The following is a 19,507-nucleotide window of genomic DNA, read 5'->3' as shown; positions in this document are numbered from 1 at the left end:
CTGTACCTCCAGTCTACTTAATGTTCCTTCTCAAATTTTTTTCTTAAGGATCTAATTCTGAAGTCACAAATTCTGATCCTCCCCAGTTACTCTGTATTGAGACTCTCTTTTCCCTTTACTGGGTCTCTGTAATACAAACCTGGATTCGTGGCTTTCTTTTTTAATAAGAAATTACCATCAATGTGTCATTATTTGTATTTATTAACATATTTATTCAATAAGTATTTGTTCTACAAGGTGACAGTGGTGAATTTCTTAGTAAAATAGAATAGCAGGACCCAGTATGAAATAAATAAGAGCTGAATACTCTAGATTTGGGAAGCAGACCTGACAAGTAATCTGGTATTACACTTCACCTTTCAGGGACTCTACAAGTCATACAAATCACCATATAACACTGACACATTATTGCTTTCTATTTAGATTCCAGAGTCAGTGTCACAAAACCATTTATGTTACCCCCTGTTGCAGCCAGCTCCCTTAGGAATGACAGCAGTAGCAGTAATAGTAAGTACATATATCTGATTTAATGCATGCATGGCTCCAATTAGCACCTATAGGAGTATTGCATGGGCTTTCAAGGAAACTTCTACGCTTATTACTATTGATACTGTTCTGTTACTGTTATTCCTTTTACGGCTTTCCTGAGACTTAAGTTTGTAGAGTTGAATTTCCCTAGAGCTGGAGATAATGTTTAGAGAATTAGGCCAATAAATTTTCTGCTAAGGTTATTTTAAATAAGACATAAAATTCATTTTAGAAATATGATTTATGCTTTTTGTTGAATCATTAAAATATATTCTGTGTGGAATGTGCCTGACAAAAACAGAAGTTTAAAATTGAGTGTATAAATGCTGGTCGTATAGAATTCCAAAGATATTTTCTGTTTTGTGTGTATCAGTATTTACTATTGTGCATTTTGAAATTTGATGATTTTGTTATTTTACTACAGAATTATATGTTTGACAACAATAGACTTATTTTTCTGAAATGTCTGTCCTCTTTGGCCAAGAACCCAGTTTTCTTTTAAAATCCAGGCAAAGGTCATTATAAAGGTTATTGTATTTACTGAATACTCTCTGGCCTCATGGAAGGTGCGGGAAGAAAAAACATCATCTTGTGATCTAAGCTAAAAAGGTCATCCCTTAAGACTTACAAATGGGGCACTGTCATTTGTTCAGGGACTTAGAAGACCTGTCCATGAAACTAAGTAGCAATTTATTACTAATTCATAATAGCTTGTTACAATGCAAAATGTTTTTTTAAAAAAACCTCCAAAATGCAATTTACTTATTTTGGAATTTGTTGCCACCAAAACCTGACCTGCAGCGATTTTCTTTCTAAAAGTGAATATATATTTTACTAATGAAATATTAATTTATTTGATTACAGGATGCTACCCAGGATTCATTGGGGATAGTATATGTTATACATTATTTGCAGGACAGAATCTTCTAAAACCTAAAATTCTAAATTACATATCAGTTCTGAAAGTGTCAAAAAGGGACTACGGCCCTCTTTAGAGGGCCGTAGTGTGTTAGTCAATTAAGGGCTTTCTTACTAACTATGGATTTTATTAAATTTTCAAAGAAGCAACTCTGTCTTCTTAAATTCTCTGCTTACAGTTCATTGATTTCTAATCTTTATTATTTCCTTCCATTTGCTTTGTGTTTCATTTACTCCGCTTTTTCTAGCCTTTCAAAGTGGAAAATTAGATCATTGATTTTAAACTATTTTGCTAATTACAAGCACTTAGATGTATAAATTTTCTTATATACACTGCTTTAGCTGCACCTCACCCATTTTATGTTGTGATTTTATTATTTTCTAAATATTTGTTAATTGTTATTTCTTCTTTGATTCACGGATAATATAAAAGTGAGTTGTTTGATGTCAAAAAGTTTGAGGTTTTCCTATGTATCTTGTTGTTACTGGTTTATGAATTTTGTTGTCAGAAAACATACTCTATAATTTTTTTGAAATCTACTGAAACTATTTTGTGTTTATTATTTAACTATTGAATGCAGCACTCAAATTTGGCCAAAATGGTTGACAGTGTTGTTTATATCTTCTCTTCCTTATTAAACATTGTATCTAATTTTTATTTATTATGAAAGGAGAATTGAAAATGTTTACTTTTGTTTATGGATTTGTCTGATTTTCCTTTTGGTTTTGGGTTTTTTGCTTCATATATTTTGAAGCTTTATTATTATGGGCTTATACATTGATTGTTGTTAGATCTTCCCTGTTTAATTGACCTTTTAATCTTACTGAAATATCTCTCTATCTCTGATAGTGCTCTTTGGCTTGAAGTGTATTTTATCTGATATTACTAGAGCAAGTCTTTCTTATGCTCACTGTTTTCATGGTATATGTTTGATTTTCCTTTATTTTCAGTCTATTGTCTTTATTTTTAAAGTACATTTCTGGTAGACAACATACACTTGGGTTTCACTATTTTATTTAGTGTGTCTCTGATTGTTAATTAGAGTGTTTCATCCATTTCTATGTAATACATCATCCGTATAGTTGGATTTTAATCCACCATTTTCTTATTTGTTTTTTACCTGTCTCATTTGTGTATTGATCTTTCGTTCCTTATTTCTCACTCTTTTTGTGGGCTACTTAATTTTTTTCTAGTGTTTAATTTTAATTACTGTTGGCTTTTAAACAGTACCCTTTTGCATTATGTTGTGATTATTTGGGGAATTAAAGTATATACTTTAACTTATAATCTTCTACTTAGAGTTACTATTGTAGCACTTGAGAAAAAAATACAAGAACCTCGAAACAGGATAGTTTTACTTACCCATACCCATCTTTTGTGTCATCATTGACATACATTAACATATCTACATCAGTTATAAATTTCACAATACAGTCTACAATACACAATGCAGTTCAATTATTGCTTTGAACTGTCATACGTATTTTAAAGTAAGAGAAGAAGAAATATATTGTCTTTTATATTAACCTGCGTATTTATTTCCTGTACCCTTCATTCCCTCTTGTCAGTCCAAGTTTCCATTTGGTATTAATTTCCTTCAAGCTGAAAAACATTCGTTGGCATCTCTTACAATACAGATCTGCTGGCAGCAAATTCTTTTTTCTTTTAATTGTAAAATATGTTTTTTTGTCTTGCATGTAGCAGGTACTTTTACTAGATATTGAAGTCTGGGTAAACAGGATTTTTTTTTTCTTTTAGTCTTTTAAAATATCACTCTATTGTGTTCCTGCAGATACTGTTTCTGGAAAAAAAAAAAAAAAGTAGCCACCATTTGTCTTATTTTTTCCCTGCATGTACTGGGTTGTTTCTTCCTCTGCCTTCTTTCAAAGTGTTCTCCTTTTAAACTAGAATATGCCTAAGAGTGGTTTTCTTTGTATTTATCTTTCTTGAGATTTGTCAAGCTTTTGGATACATAAATTTGTTTTCTCTGAAATTTGGTGAAAGAATAACCATAATTTTTTCAATTTTTTAAATCTATTTTATCTCTTCTCTCTTTCTGAGATACTACTTGCATATATGTTAGCAGTTTGCCAGTGTGTCATAGGTCACAGAAGTTTTATTCATTTATTTATCCTCTTTTCTCTCTGTTCTTCTGAGTAATTTCTACTTGTCTGCTTTCAAGTTCATTGCCCTTTTCTTCTACCATCTCTGATCTGCTGAATTTTTCATCCAGTGAATTATTTTATTTATAAATTTATATTTTGTCTTCTAGAATGTCCAGTTAATTTTTTAATGTATTTTATATTTGTCTGCTAGAATTTTCCATCTGCATACTCATTATGAAAAAAATTCTTTTTAAGCATAATGATCATAGCTGCTCTAAAGTTCTTGTCTCCAAATTTCAACACGTAGATCATCCCAGAGTTGATGTCTATTGACTTCTTCCTCCCTGATTAGGGGTCACATTTCTTTTTAAACGGTTAGTGATTGTTTAAATGCTGAATATTATGAATTCTATGCTGTTGCATATCTTTCAGATTCTATAGCATTTCTTTAGAGGCTATTGAATTGTGTTTTGGTAAGAGGTTCGAATACTAGCAGATGAGGTTTATCTTTTCTCCCAGCCTTGTTTTTAAACTTTCTTGGGTACAAGCGAAAGTAGCCTTATTCCTAAGGCATAGAATATCTGAGATACCTCTAAAGTACTCAGAAAATCTCTCCAATATTGCTTGTCACAACAACTTTGTCCACCATTGTTCTGTGACTGCTAAGGTCTCTGTTAATATTATAGCTTCCCAAAGGTTTGGTTTTGTTTTGTTTTGTTTTTGTTGTTGCTGTTATTTTATTTTTTAGTCAGGTTTTGTGACATCTCTACTGGTGCGTATACAGCTTATTATTGGACCAATAACTTAAGGAGATTCATCTAGAGATTTCTGATGCTCCTTCTTTGCTCAGCTCCCTTCTTTGAAATAACCGAGATCTAGAAACCCCAGCCTCACCAGCAGCCCTGAATTTCAATCTTTGACTCCCTACCTTAGTGAGGCCATTGATTCTTGCTTGGACTCTGTCTTCCACACCTCAATCTGAAAGTGCACCCCAGACAGGAGAGCTGAAAGCCAAAAGCCAGGGCAAACATGAGCCTCACATAGTGTGGATTCCCTGTCTCACGAATTACACATTTGTGCTGCTGTTCCTAATTTCTTTCAGAGTTGCCTCATAATTTGTCCAGAATTATAATTACTTAGGTTGGAAAGGCTAGTCTGCTACCATTGTGTTTGGAAGCAAAAGTCTTTCCTACTGATTTTAAAAGATAAACTAAATATAAAATAACTATTTAATCCCGTGCCTCTGAATTAGAGATTACTTTTTAAATTGCAAGATGAATGGACAACCTTCTTTTTTGTTCATTGTTTCCTTTTTCTTTCTTTTTAAAAAATTTTGAGTCTTGCATTGTCAGCAACTTTTAGCTAGGTGATGTCACTCATGAATATGCCACTTAGATACCTATGCACAAGACAAGATTTTGTGGTGCTCACATTCTAAGAGAAACAGATGGAAATACTCATAGTACAGTACATAATATGTATCATAATAGAATTATGTAAATGTTTTTAGTTGTAGCACAAAGGGAGTAAGACTGTTTTTTGGGAGAAGGGTTAGGGAAATTTGAAGAAAGCATGCTAGTTTTCAGGGATAACTCAAAAGCTGGCCATGTCAGAGGACCAGGGCATATGAAAACTTATTACAGAGATGTGAGTGTGTAAGGAAAAGTCATGGGATAATGGAATAACATACAAACCTACTAGTTATCCAAAGGAAATTACATTTATAGCATAACAGTAATATCCTTTATGATAAGTAAAGAGAATGTTTAAAAGATGTTTATGTTTGAGATCCTTGCAGACAGTACCTAAATGATAGAGAAAGAAATCCTAACTTTGATATTACCTTATACATCTTCTAGAAATAGTCTTGACTCAACCTTCCTGGACTTATATACCAGTCAAGTTAAACTCTGTTGACTCTTTGGTCAAATAGAAGATCATAATACCTCCTTCACAGAGTTTCTGTGAGTTTTAAGTGAGTTAGTATGTGTGTTCTTGGAGACATACCTGATGTCTTGTAAGAGTTCATCATTAAGTACTAGAATAATGAGATGCAATAAGACTTTGGATCAGTAATTATGTTGAACCTTTAGTGAGCCCCAGATCTGAATCAAGGAAGAATACTCATTTGATTGTTTCATAAACACCAAGATAACCATGTCACAGGTGTGGTGCTCCTAAAAATGCTTACTCTAAAAAGAAGTTCAGCAAAATTATAGCACAATTCTTTGTGTTCTATATGTCTACAGATGTTGGTTATTATTAGTCAAATGAAACAAGTCAGTTCCCAAGATTTCTGGACAGTGGATAGTTTTGGTAATAAGGAGATATAATTAATATGGTAATAACCCAGGAGTTTGGGATTACTCAAATCCTGCCCAGATGAGCTTCCTCTCCACACATATTCTCTGCAGGCTATCTTTGCATAAAATCAAAACTTTGTTGTCAGCTTAAGCTTTGTCCCCAAATACCCTTCATTTGGGCCTTGAGGCATACAATTCAAATCTCATTGATTCCTACTGGATAGCTGCAGTGGAAAGTATTGAAAGTCATTCCCTGGAGGTCTAAGCAAATCTCTTCTGATAAAGTTCTTTTTGTCTACCTGCAAGAGGGACAGTAGTATCCCTGATGGACTGAAGACCTGGTTCTTAAGCCCCACGCATGAACAAGTGAAATAAAAAAAGTGAGGTAACATTGACCTCTATAGGATGTGAAGCTCAGTAATCTATGGGCGCTTCCCCTAACCCTCCCCCGCACTGCCGCCCCACCACCTAGTCTTTGCTGTTTTTCTCCCTCCCTCTCTCCTGCAGGAAGATTGCTGCTGTGTCTTAGTCAGATTCCAGGATTGCATCTTGGCTCATAGTCTTAGGGATGGAACTGTCAACATGGTAGTCACCACACTCTCAGAGAGCAAGTTTGCTTTACTTAGTGAGGTCTCCCACACAGCTTTGTTTGAAGCCCCTTCCTTAGATGCTATCCTTCTGACTGAGAAAGGTTTTATGTAGCGAATTCCAGAACATCTCCCTCTTTAGTAAGCTGCTTTTTTGCTTTTGAGTCTGGTCTTTCCTTTGGTCTGAGTGGTGAATTTCAAGACTTAGGTTTGGTCTTTGTATAGAACAGGAAGAACATGGTGTTTGGCTGCCTTGATTCTGGGACATCTGGCTGACCCAACGTAGCCAAACACCAAGATAAAGGCATGAGAGATAGATTTGTTTGATAGTGTAAGTCATCCCCCCCCCCCGCAGAAATACATTGTCTGTGTTCCATATGTGTCAGAATTACCCAAGCCAGATTTCTTTCTGTCTCTGTGATTTCTTTCTTTTTTAATGCATTCATCTTTTGGAGATTACATGGACTTATATTGCCTTGCAAAAGCAATATTCAGCAGAAAAATCAATCTTTTGAATACTTTAAACAGATATAGGTCCAGAATGTGTTACAGAAACAGTTAAAAACAACCACAGCATAAGAGCAAAACTTCTAGGATGGATATGCTGTATTCATCACTGTGTTCTTTAAATTATAGGGAAGGCCAAAAATCCCCCTGGAGACTCCAGCCTACACTGGGCAGCCATGGCATTGCCAGCATTCTTTTCTCTTATAATTGGCTTTGCTTTTGGAGCCTTATACTGGAAGGTAAGTGTTGCCATTCCTTTTTTTTTAATATGCTATGTTTACATAAATTATTAATCTTTTTTTCTCAAAAAATGATCCATTACGAAAACAGTGAATTCCACCTTAGTTTATAATCTAAACAAAATTTAAATTTTAGAAAGTTTCCCATTTCTTATTACATCTGGCGACAATCCCTCTAGCTGATTATTCACACTTAAGAATTAGGAACTAGTGTTAATAGCCTGAACTAAATATGAAAAGGAAGATCTGCCAAAAATCATATGATATACTTAAAAGATAAATAGAAATGTCATTTGTATTATCTGCTATTTTTGGATTTCTACTCTTTTGTTCTCTTCTTATTGAAGCCTGTCTAAAATTTTAAAATGTGCAAAAATCATTGTGATTCAGCTTCTTGAAATGTCTTTTGAATTTGATTAAATGTCAACTTCTTTATTACTCTTTATCCCCAACATCCTAAAATGTTGAGTTGATGGTACCATGCAACTCTCGTAATTTTTTATTACAAAAACATTTTGCGTGCTACATGCTGAAAAAAACTGTTATTGGAGTTATTGACATAAAAGATAAAAGTGGAATCCACTTACCTCTTAAATGTTAGACCATTCATTGATCGTTTTACAGCATGTGTGTTTCTTCTTTTTCCAGAAGAGACAGCCAAGTCTTACAAGGGCAGTTGAAAATATACAAATTAATGAAGAGGATAATGAGATAAGGTATTTTGTTTTGCTAAATGTGTGCCTAATCAAGCATGGCATTGCCATTTCACACACTGTGTACATGCCCATAATGTCTTTAAGAAGTCCTTCATTCATCATAGTAGATCCTAACCAGTGAGTCCCAACTCTTTATCCATGTTTCTGATGTCTCACTCTCTCTTCAATGCTGCATCTCCATTTACCTGTAGAATACCTTCACATAATTGTTTTCATGACCCTTCTTAGGGTTTATAAAGGGGTTACCTCTGCTTTCTTATTTAAGTAAGGCAGCAGAATCTTCTCAGACTCCTAGTTGTGGAGCTCTGGAGGCATATTTGCTCATGTTCTTTCTTTTCCACACTTTTTATCAAAACATACTGATTCAGTTCTCAGAGCCTCTTCCTAAGCTTAGTTCTTCTTTTGGTAGGAAGCATTATCATCATTGACATCTTTATGATCTCATGAGTTGCTGCCTCTGGTCTTTTCTTTAGCCCTTCTAAACTCAACCTTTAGTCACACTCTTCTGTAAAAACTGTTTCATAGTGTGACTTCTTATTCGAAATACGTTCAGTGATTTTCTCTTGTATATTTAATATATCTTTTATTTTACTCTGGCTTTCAGAGCCCTTAACTTTTGTCAGCATGCTCTTTGTTTTCTGTAAAGCCAAATGCAAAATTTGCTGTAAGATGACTTTCCATTCACTGTAGCTGGCTCTTGTTACTCTTTCACCTTACCCTATACTGCCCAGTGCTCATATGTTTCCTTACCTTTGATTATAATTTTCATTTGGTGTGTTGCTTTCTCTCATGTCATGCCTATTTGTATACACAGACACATATGAAATGTATATAGGCATGTTTGGTGTGTATATACGCATATACAGAGAAAGAAATGTTTTAACTACTTTGAAAGACTACCTTAAGACAAATGAAGTCTTCCCTCTTCCCTATAGTAATGAGAAGGTAAGCTCCCCATTAAATTTTGCAATCTTCTGCTACTGTATTTACAGAAAAGCTGCCTTTTACAATGCCCAGGTCATGATGTACCTCAGAATCTCTGACTAAGAGCAAATAAGCATGTTTTTGTTTGTTTTGTTTTTCAGTATGTTGCAAGAGAAAGAGAGAGAGTTTCAAGAAGTGTAATTGTGACTTGTATCAACACTGTTACTTTCGTATATTGGTAAGATTTTTTACTTTCCTTTTTTTTTCTTTTTTTTTATATTCTTTAAGTTCTAGGGTACATGTGCACAAAGTGCAGGTTTGTTACATATGTATACATGTGCCATGTTGGTGTGCTACACCCATTAACTCGTCATTTACATTAGGTATATATCCTAATGCTATCCCGCCCCTCTCCCCCCCACCCCATGACAGGCCCCAGGGTGTGATGTTCCCCGCCCTGTGTCCAAGTGTTCTTATTGTTCAATTCCCACCTATGAGTGAGAACATGCGATGTTTGGTTTTCTGTCCTTGAGATAGTTTGCTCAGAATGATGGTTTCCAGCTTCATCCATGTTGCTATAAAGGACATGAACTCATCCTTTTTTGCAGCTGCATAGTATTCCATGGTGTATATGTGCCACATTTTCTTTAACCAATGTATTATTGATGGACCTTTGGGTTGGTTCCAAGTCTTTGCTATTGTTAATAGTGCCACAGTAAACATATGTGTGCATGTGTCTTCATAGCAGCATGATTTATAATCCTTTGGGTATATACCCAGAAATGGAATGGCTGGGTCAAATGGTATTTCTAGTTCTAGATCCTTGAGGAATCAACACACTGTCTCTCACAATGGTTGAACTAGTTTACAGTCCCACCAACAGTGTGGAAGTGTTCCTATTTCTCCACATCCTCTCTAGCACCTGTTGTTTCCTGACTTTTAATGATCATCATTCTAACTGGTGTGAGATGGTATCTCATTGTGGTTTTGATTTGCATTTCTCTGATGGCCAGTGATGATGAGCATTTTTTCATGTGCCTGTTGGTTGCATAAATATTTTCTTTTGAGAAGTGTCTGTTCATATCCTTTACCCACTTTTTGACGGGATTGTTTGATTTTTTTCTTGTAAATTTGTTTAAATCCTTTGTAGATTCTGGATATTAACCCTTTGTCAGATGGGTAGATTGTAAAAATTTTAATTCAAGCTGAAGTATTTAGCAAGAACTATAAAGCATATGAGATGCCGAAATTTATAAACAAACTTCATTAGTAAGTGGTCTATCAAGCAGATGTCAGTATGTTGGCTGAAGTTGTTACATAATTGAAATGTGCATATCTAATTCATTGTGTATTCTCCAGTTTTGAAAGGTAAACAGTGTTTGTCCTGACTAGTGGATTCATCTTGTATGGGAGATGCACAAAAAATTAACAGTTGTATGTTTACTTGGACTGTTTTTGAGGCCAGAAAATTAATTAGACAAGGGGAATATAGCAAATTAGGACTGAAATTAAGTATTACTAATATAATAAAAATATATGGAATCAATTTTATTTAGGTGTGACCACCATAACATGATGGTATCCCATGTGTTAGATGCTGAAACAAGAGAAAACCAGAATGTTTCCCTGCCATTTTAAGGAAGAAGAGAACACATCCAAATATCTTACAGTCAGGAGAGTAAGATTTTCAAGGTCAATTGCCACCTTCCACATGACTAGTAATAATTATGCATCATAATAGTTCAGAGCCCAGGATACACTGAGCATAAACACATGGCAGACACGTGCTGTGATTTTATGGGTCTGCAGAAGGATTGTGGGAGAAAGGAGAGTAAGATGTGACTAGAAGTTACTGGTGATCATTATCTCCTGTCCTGTCTACTTTCTCTGCTCCCTTGCTGCAGATACTGTTGCGGGAAGACCCACAGCTGCATTAACTTAATCAGCATTGATTCATGCTGTCCCTCACTTTTGCTTCTGCTAATTGGCTGTTACTTTTGTTACTGTCATGGAATCCTGAGTGCATTTACCACAGTGGCATGCAAATATTCTCTTCTCTTTCTAATTCCTTGTTTCTTCTGTGCATTCCCTCATTGTCAAAGCATTATTTACTCTCCTCTTTATTACCTAGAATAGTCTGTAGTGAGTTCCTTCTTTACCCTGCAAGTAACTGCCCTTCCAGCTTTAACCCCTGTCCCAGCTTCAGAGATTTATCTCTAGGCTGAATCTTCTTCAGTGGAGCTGAGTCATAAAGTATCTGGCCTCCTGTATGAGCTTACTTTTATGGTTATACAACAACATTTTTTTAACAACTCAAGATGACATGATATAATTATGTTGCACATTTCTCTAACACTGTAATACTTTATTCTACACACACTTTTATCTTCAATCATACTCTTGATTAACATGTCCATACCATGAATAGCACCCTCTGTTTTCTGCTGCCCATTCCCACTTCTTTCTAGGCTCATTCTTCCTGTCAAATAATGTAAATGGATAGACCCTTTGCTTACCACTTTTTATTTTCTGGAGCAATATTTCCCAAGCTGAAATGATGATTTTTCCTAGAAATTCATTTTTTTGCCTTTGAACCATAAGATGAGACTCACTGTTTTCTTTTTGTTTTTTTCCTTCCTTTTCTTCTTCTTCTTGACAGCCATTTCAGTTCTCTCAAGCAGCATTCACAAACCACACATTAAATGGTTAATTGAGTCTTAAATGCTCAAGTAATGTCCTCTGTTGTTTGATTTGGGATTGCATTGCTGGGATCCTGTTTTGGCACACAGGTCTTTAATCATGTGGTTTTAATTATGACATTTGTCCCATGACATTTGGGAGTGGATTAGGATACGGAAACCCTCCTAAACTTGTTTAGGAGGAAAAAAGATGGTATTTTAAAGCAACCATAGTCAAACAACTTATGAATGTTTGAATACTCAGTTAACATTCCAAGACAAGAGCTGGGTCTTTCAGTTTCTTGCTGTACCCTCAACACCTAACATGCTACCTGTGCACTGTTGGCTCTCTATAAATGTTTGTTGAGTGAGAGACTGAGTGAGTGATTCAGCCCTAAATGAAAGTTTAAACAAATGGCAAAGAAGATTGCTCTTCTGAAGTAGGGTTTGTTTTTATCTTTTGTGTGAATGTGTGTATTTAATTTATTGGCTTGGATTAATGAGACAGCAAGGTATGTATATGAAGAGGGAATATAATCACACAGGAAATTAATAAATTATTTTTCTTAAGGTATGAATTATTAGTCATGTATAAAATGAATCACATTAGCTAGGTTAAAGAAGCCAGAATTATCCAGAAAAAAAAAAAAAAAAAAAAAAAAACCCAGCTCACTTATTGAGTAGTCAATGGGAAATAGATCACAGAATGAATGAAAACATGACTCATTCTCCTTCATAAAGTGCCTTACTCATCATCTCTGCAAAGCTCTGCCAAGGCTCGGGTCACATACTACCACCTACAAAAAGCTGACTTCCCAAATGAAAATAATCTCTATTTGTGGCCCTCTAAATAGATTTCATATGACCCTTGGTAGGACATCACAGTCACTTAAATGAACATTTTGTGCCCTTTTCAAAACCATAAGCTCTTAGGGGGCAGGATTTCTTTTTTCTTCATTTAATTTTGGAGCCCCACTAAACAATGTCACTTATACTGTGCACATATAAATGATGAATAACTATTTGTTGAATAAATTAATGGAAAGATGAATGAATATCTCAGAATTACAATAACATGAGAATAAAACATATGAAGATAAAAACAGAAATAAACTTGTATGTGTGTATGAGTACATAAGAATTCAAATGCTGAGAGAAAAGTAGGGAAAGAGGGAGAAAAGGGCCAGTTCATCATCAAGAATCTGAAAACCCCAAAGTAAAAATCAGTGTATATCATTTGTAATCATCTATTGACCACCCATTATATGAAGTAAACCCTTACATTTGGCCTCATACTAACAGAGATGGGAAACCCTCCAAGGAACTCTTAAGTCTAGCTCCTACATAGGTGTGTAGTAGAGGGAAAGTCTGGGCCTAGACAGGTGTGTAGTAGAGGGAAAGTCTGGGAGACCAAACTATGATGTGGTAGGAGAGAAAATCTTCTAAAAAATAAGAGTAACTGTAGTAAAAAATACCAAGATAGAAATAAAATGTGGAGTTGCAATTATACATTTAAAAATAGATATAATTTGGATTATAATCATTTTCTTGGTTAGCAAGGAAGGGGAAAATACAAGGAGTGACTCAGGTTTATGGCAAGGATTTCTCCCTGAAATGGAAGTTTCACCAACTGAAACAAATTAAATCAAGACAAATATTGGAACACTAGAATAGAGAACATATGGGCTAGTTCTCTGAAAGAAATAACCTATAATTGGGAAATGAAAAGAAGGAGGGTTTAATATCTTAAATACAAGGAACAAACATGGAAGGAATGTATTGAACTAGAAAAAACAACAAAAAAGTTGCACCTAGGAAAAAATATGCCAGGAGTGGTGGCTCATGCCTGTTATCGCAGTACCTCGGGGGGCTGAGGTGGGAGGATCACTTGAGCCCAGGAGTTTGAGACCAGCCTGGGTAACATAGGGAGACCCCATCTCTACAAATAATTTAAAAATTGGGTGGGCATGGTGGTGTGCACCTGTGGTCTCAGCTACTCAGGAGGTTGAGGCAGGAGGATTGCCTAAGCCCGAGAGGTTAAGGCTATAGTAAGCCATGATCAAATCACAGCATTCCAACCTGGATGATGGAGTAAGGCCTGGTCTCAAAATATAAAAATAAAAAATTAACTGAAGTTGTGTTTTTTTGACACCATGCATGAGAATAGCTATGTGAAAAGTGAAAAATTTACTTGGTCACATAGCTTATGCCACGTATCCATAGCAGCATCCTACAAAAACCTTTCTCATATTGGGTTGTGTATAGCAAAGATTAAGATAAATAAATAAAACAGATACATTATATTAAAAGCTTTATTTAGGTTAATACATTACAGGAAACTTTTGCTCTTTACTCTTCCCACAAATGTGATTCCAACAAACTCTAGTAGGTGCATTGATGGATGCAAAGCTTAATATAACTTCATTGTGTCCTCAGATTGTTTATAGCCTACAAAAGGAAATCAGACATATACATAATAACCAATTTTTAAAAGTGAACTAAAAGTTTACAAAGTTACTTTGATCAAAGTCCAGGCCTCTGCATATGGTCCTACAAGTTGTGAATTCAACACAGTTCCAGATACTGGCATGGATGACATCTTAGAATTAGGCACACCCAAATACAATTACCTGTTTTTGAAAGGAGAGAGAAATCACTAACAATAGGAGAAAAGCTTCACTTTGTAAGTGATGGAGGTAGCATCTGTACAGAGCACACGGCATAAACTAAGTCAGGAAAGTCCCAAAGTAAAAAACTATGTTCAAGGGTCAGTTTGGACAGTTGGATTTCAGTGGAAGTCACATATAAAGAGTTAACATGCTGAGAAGAAAGGGTGAGCATCAGTTTGAGAAAGGGTTTGAATTCCAGGAATGGAGCTTAAAATATAAGCTTGTGTCACATAGGGAGCTATTGGGATAAAATGCTGTAAGAAAGATGTGGGTGACAATCAAAGCAGAAGTGTGGGAAAACGAATTCGTTGTTGGTATGGCAAGATGTATGGGAATGGTTAACTAGAGAAATGGAGTCCACTTACCAGGCCAGTCTTCAAATAAGATGTGAGAGAGAATGACAACAGAATTAGCATCAGGGCCAGGAAATGAGAAAGCATAGACCATTTGAAGACATTGCAGTAAAAGAATCAACAAATCCTAGTTACTAATGAGATGTGAGACTTGTCATCACAGGTAGACTATGGGACTTACCAGAGTGTGGTGGCATTAACAGGAAATGTGAAATCAGCAGAAGAAGCTGTTGGTAAATATTATTGAAACTGATCAGTGGCCAAATATGTTAGACTGGAACTTCAGATAACAGTCAGGCCTGGAAAGAATAGATTTGCAATTTGAGAGTTATCTGCAAAGAATCTTATTTGAGACCTTGAAAGAAAAATGGCTTCGTCACAGAAATGGCCCAGTGTGGTTAATAGTAAATAGCATGGGTTTGATTGTGGAGAGGTTTACCAAAGAAATACAAACAAAATTTCCTGTATATCTGAGCTAAGGGGGAAGAAAATAAATCTTAGAATTGGAATAAAGGACAATTTCAAGTCAAGCTTGGAAATTTAGGCCTCAAGGTTTGGGAATGGTTGGTTACCAAATGGCAAGATCTGTGATTCTTTGCCAGATATTTCCTAAGACTTTTCCAACGCTTTGGAAGTTTGGTTTCTGTAGATAGATTGTAAAGCAGATGATTAGAAGGGATTAGACTTGCGTTTAAGCCTTGACGCTTTGGTGTATAATACTAGATGAGTTTATATCAGTTAACCAGTTCATGTCTTTTAAACTTTGGTTTTTCATGTGTAATGAGGGTTAATGGTAAATTTACTCTTCTTATTTCACAAGGGTTCTTGCAAGACCCAGGTTATCATTATAAAAATTGTAGTTTTGTTCTATGGGAAAACAGGTGTCAGTCTTTAAGTTTATTTTCTTTGCTAAGTGACCCAGGGACAAAATCAAAAATAGATTTCCAATCTTCTCTACATATAATTATCTTGCTCTCGCTTTTTTTTTTTTTTTTTTTTTGAGAGAGAGTCTTGCTCTGTAGCCCAGGCTGGAGTGCAGTGCAGTGGTAGTGGTGTGATCTCAGCTCACTGCAACCTCCGCCTCCTGGGTTGAAGGGGTTTTGTGCCTCAGCCCCTGTGTAGCTGGAACTACAGGTGTGTACTATCACACCCAGCTAATTTTTGTATTTTTAGTAGAGACAGGGTTTCACCATGTTGGCTAGGCTGGGCTCAAACTCCTGACTTCAGGTGATCCGCCTACCTCAGCCTCCCAAAGTGCTGGGATTACAGGCGTGAGCCACCATGCCCGTCCTACATTTAATTCTCTACATTCAGCTTTGTGTTTCAAATTATTTATACCTTTAAAAAATACATTCTTTTGCTTTTTGTGGTTCCCTTTTGCTTTCTAACCATGCTTTTAAAATATTTTCTATATATTTTGGATTTCTGAAGTTTTATCTTAGTATCTATTAATTTTTGTTCTAGATTTAATTCTGATTTCCTAAATACAGGTTGTCTAGCTTCTAGAGTTCTCTGTTTGTTAAATTGTATAAGACAGTTTTTAATATATTACATTTAGAGAAACTGGGAAAATATTGCAATTCTTATTACACTATGGAATTTTATGGCTAATCTGTGTAATGATCTCAATACTTTAAAAACAGTGATCTGTGATGCTGGGTTGATAAACAAGGACAAAAGTAGTGAAAGAGATTAAGCAAAGAAGATGAGAAATGCAAAACACGTTTATTTAGATATTGTGATTGAAGATGGGATGATACCATCTATATATATTTTTTTTAAGTAGAGAAGAAATTCAAATACTTTACTGGAAAGTTGAAACATCTGAAAGCTAGTAGATTAACACAAGTACTGAAGAACTAAAACAAAATATGGCTTTCATGCTTCAACAAGTACAATAAGCTACACCGAGGCCAAATGAACCTTCCACAGAGGCTTTGTTGGGATGTGGTGCCAAGATTTCAGTCTTTCTTTTTTTGGCTGGAAGTATTGGATGAAGTCTTTCTGCTGCTATTTCCTCAGCTGGGAGAAATGATTGCTAGAACCTAACTAGATAAGTCAAGATACTAGAGTGGCTCAGTGGCCATGTGAGGCTATTACTTGTTGGTGGCCACTGACCAGCTTCTCCACCTGTCCTAGGGATCTCTTTCATGCTACTCCATCTATCTCCACTTCTCTGGTCTCCACTCTCCAGACACTTCTTTGTTCATGAATCCTTCTCCCTTCACCCCCATCTACTACCTTTTATAGTCTTGCTAGAGAAATTCAAAGCTAACTAGGTTGATAATTGTATTATCACAAACTGAGATCATTGGTAGAATGTCAGGAGGTATGAAAGTTACAGAGTGAAATATTTATTGAGAATCTGTTAAGTGCCAGGCATTGTTATAAGAGTGGAAGTACAGCGGTAAAAGAGATAGAGAAGCTCCCTGCCCTCATGGAGCTTATATTTTAATGGGAGGACATAGATAATAAACAATAAGTAAGATTGCTTCATATAATGTGTTACCGGGGAGATCATAGAAAATGACTGATCACTGCATCTAAGAAAACATTTATCAAGTTCTTTTATGCTATGTAAGTGAAGCATACATTGTAAATCTGTTACTCATTCTGTGGTCATATATGATTTCAGCTACTGAGATTTTTAAAAAGGCAGAAGGCAGATACATCATAATCTCTCTTTTTGTTTCCTTCCTTTCTAGGCTGGTAACAGTTCATGTTTGCTTCATAAATGAAGCAGCTTTAAACAAATTCATATTCTGTCTGGAGTGACAGACCACATCTTTTTCTGTTCTTGCTACCCATGACTTTATATGGATGATTCAGAAATTGGAACAGAATGTTTTACTGTGAAACTGGCACTGAATTAATCATCTATAAAGAAGAACTTGCATGGAGCAGGACTCTATTTTAAGGACCTGCAGGACTTGGGTCTCATTTAGAACTTGCAGCTGATGTTGGAAGAGAAAGCACGTGTCTCAGACTGCATGCACCATTTGCATGGCTCCAGAAATGTCTGCTGACAAAACACCTAGCTTTATTCTTCAGATACAAACTGCAGCCTGTAGTTATCCTGGTCTTCGCAAGTAGATTTTAGCTTGGATAGTAGGGGTAACAATTTTTCTCAAAGGGATCTAGAAAAAAAATGTTTAAAACTCAGTAGTGTCAGCCACTGTACAGTGTAGAAAGCAGTGGGAACTGTGATTGGAGTTGGCAGCATGTCAGCTTTATAGTTACTGATTAGTGATATGGGTCTGATTTTGATCTCTTCCTGATGTAAACCATGCTCACGCATATCCCACTAAACAAATGCAAATGGTTGCCTGGTTCCATTTATGCAAGGGAGCCAGTACTGAATTATGCCTTGGCAGAGGGGAGACTCTCCAAAAGAGTCATCGCAGAAAGAAGTTAAGAACACCGAACATCAGAACAGTCTGCTGAGGAGGACATCGGCATCCTGGGAAAGTCTGCCTTTTCCCTTGACCACTATGGGGTGTATAAATTGTGTTTGCAAAATATGTTATGATGTGTTTATACTCTAAAACTATTACAGAGCTATGTAAAGGGACTTAGGAGAAAATGCTGAATGTAAGATGGTCCCATTTCAATTTCCACCATGGGAGAGAATAAAAATAAATTATGACATTTAGTATCTAACATTAGAAAACCAAGCCCACGTGCTAATATGGGTGTTGAAAACTAGGTTACTTGGAGTGCAAGGAATGAGGAAACTTTAGTTATTTATAGTATAATCACCATTATCAGTTTAAAGGATCCATTTATTTAAAATCAGACACTCTATATTCATTAAGCTTTTGAATTAAAATAAAAGAAAGCTTTATGTAGTTATGCATGTCAGTTTGCTATTTAAAATGTGTGACAGTGTTTGTCATATTAAGAGTGAATTTGGCAGGAATTCCCAAGATGGACATTGTGCTTTTAAACTAGAACTTATAAGACATTATGTGAATATCCCTTGCCAGTTTTTTTAATATTCAAGAAAACGTCCGAGTAAAGTCAAAGAATGATTTCTTATGGTTTATTTTGATGAAAGTTCTTTTAACATGTCTTGAATGTACACATAAAGGAATCCAAAGCTTTCCATTCTAACTTAATCTTTGTGATAACATTATTGCCATGTTCTACAACCATAAGATGACAGTTTTCAGTGTAGTGACATACAAGGGCATGAAAACTAACTGCTAGCTTTCCTTTCATTTCAAAAGTCCAAGAATTTCTAGTATATTTAGATTTTAGCTTCTGGTCAAAGCTAATCCAGATGCAACTCCAGTAAGTGGCCTTTGCTCTTTTTTGTACCAAAGAGCCCAGATGATTCTTACAGTCCCTTTCTTCTCTAATATGCTGTGGTTCCTTAAATATGAGTAATTTCTCTAAGATGTAACCCAGGTGCTTTGAGAAGCTGCATTAAGGTGTTCAGGCCCTCAGATATCCCATGGTACACTTGATTAGTAATAAAACCAGAGATCAACTTAATTGCTGATAGGTCCTGTCTCGGTGTGTGGCATTGATTGTTTTCAGGAAAATAGAGATTAATATGAGTTATGTGTATAGGTCGTGTATAGATTGAGAAGATAGATACGTCTCAATCTAGTAGTTTGATTTATTTAACCAGTGGTTTCAGTTTGCTTCAGCATATGAAAATGCTGCTTAATGTGCTTAAGAGTATAATAAATGTACTTTTGTCCTCAAACCTAGTAGCTGGATTTTAACACTCATGGACTTGGTCTTAATCAATGGAATTAAATAAACAAATTCAATAAGTTATTAAATCTGACATGGTAGGAGAGGGGAGATGTGTCCTGCTTATTAAATGTATTGGTCCATTGAAAGTTACATGGATTGCCAACTTTTAAAACACTGAAGTTGAATAAAATGCATGAACAATAGAAAAATGCTGAACGTTATTTTGGATGCTAGCTGCTTGGACATTAACTGTGTCATTTCTGCTTTGAGAT

General features: G+C 35.6%; 1 protein-coding gene across 1 annotated transcript in view; it reads left to right on the top strand.

The window, feature by feature from the left end:
- Positions 1-19,009, top strand: part of KITLG (KIT ligand) — an 86,723-nt gene extending 67,714 nt beyond the window's left edge. Inside the window, exons 7-11 of the mRNA XM_017870940.1 lie at positions 424-507; positions 7,079-7,188; positions 7,837-7,904; positions 8,990-9,066; positions 17,234-19,009. Coding sequence (XP_017726429.1) covers positions 424-507; positions 7,079-7,188; positions 7,837-7,904; positions 8,990-9,029 — 302 coding nt within the window. The 3' untranslated portion in view covers positions 9,030-9,066; positions 17,234-19,009. The remainder of the gene's footprint in view (positions 1-423; positions 508-7,078; positions 7,189-7,836; positions 7,905-8,989; positions 9,067-17,233) is intronic.
- Positions 19,010-19,507: the final 498 nt, after the last annotated feature.

Source organism: Rhinopithecus bieti, unplaced genomic scaffold (genome assembly GCF_001698545.2).
Source record: "Rhinopithecus bieti isolate Rb0 unplaced genomic scaffold, ASM169854v2 scaffold_5942, whole genome shotgun sequence".
NCBI lineage: Eukaryota > Metazoa > Chordata > Mammalia > Primates > Cercopithecidae > Rhinopithecus > Rhinopithecus bieti.
This window is presented reverse-complemented; position numbering and strand designations above follow the sequence as displayed.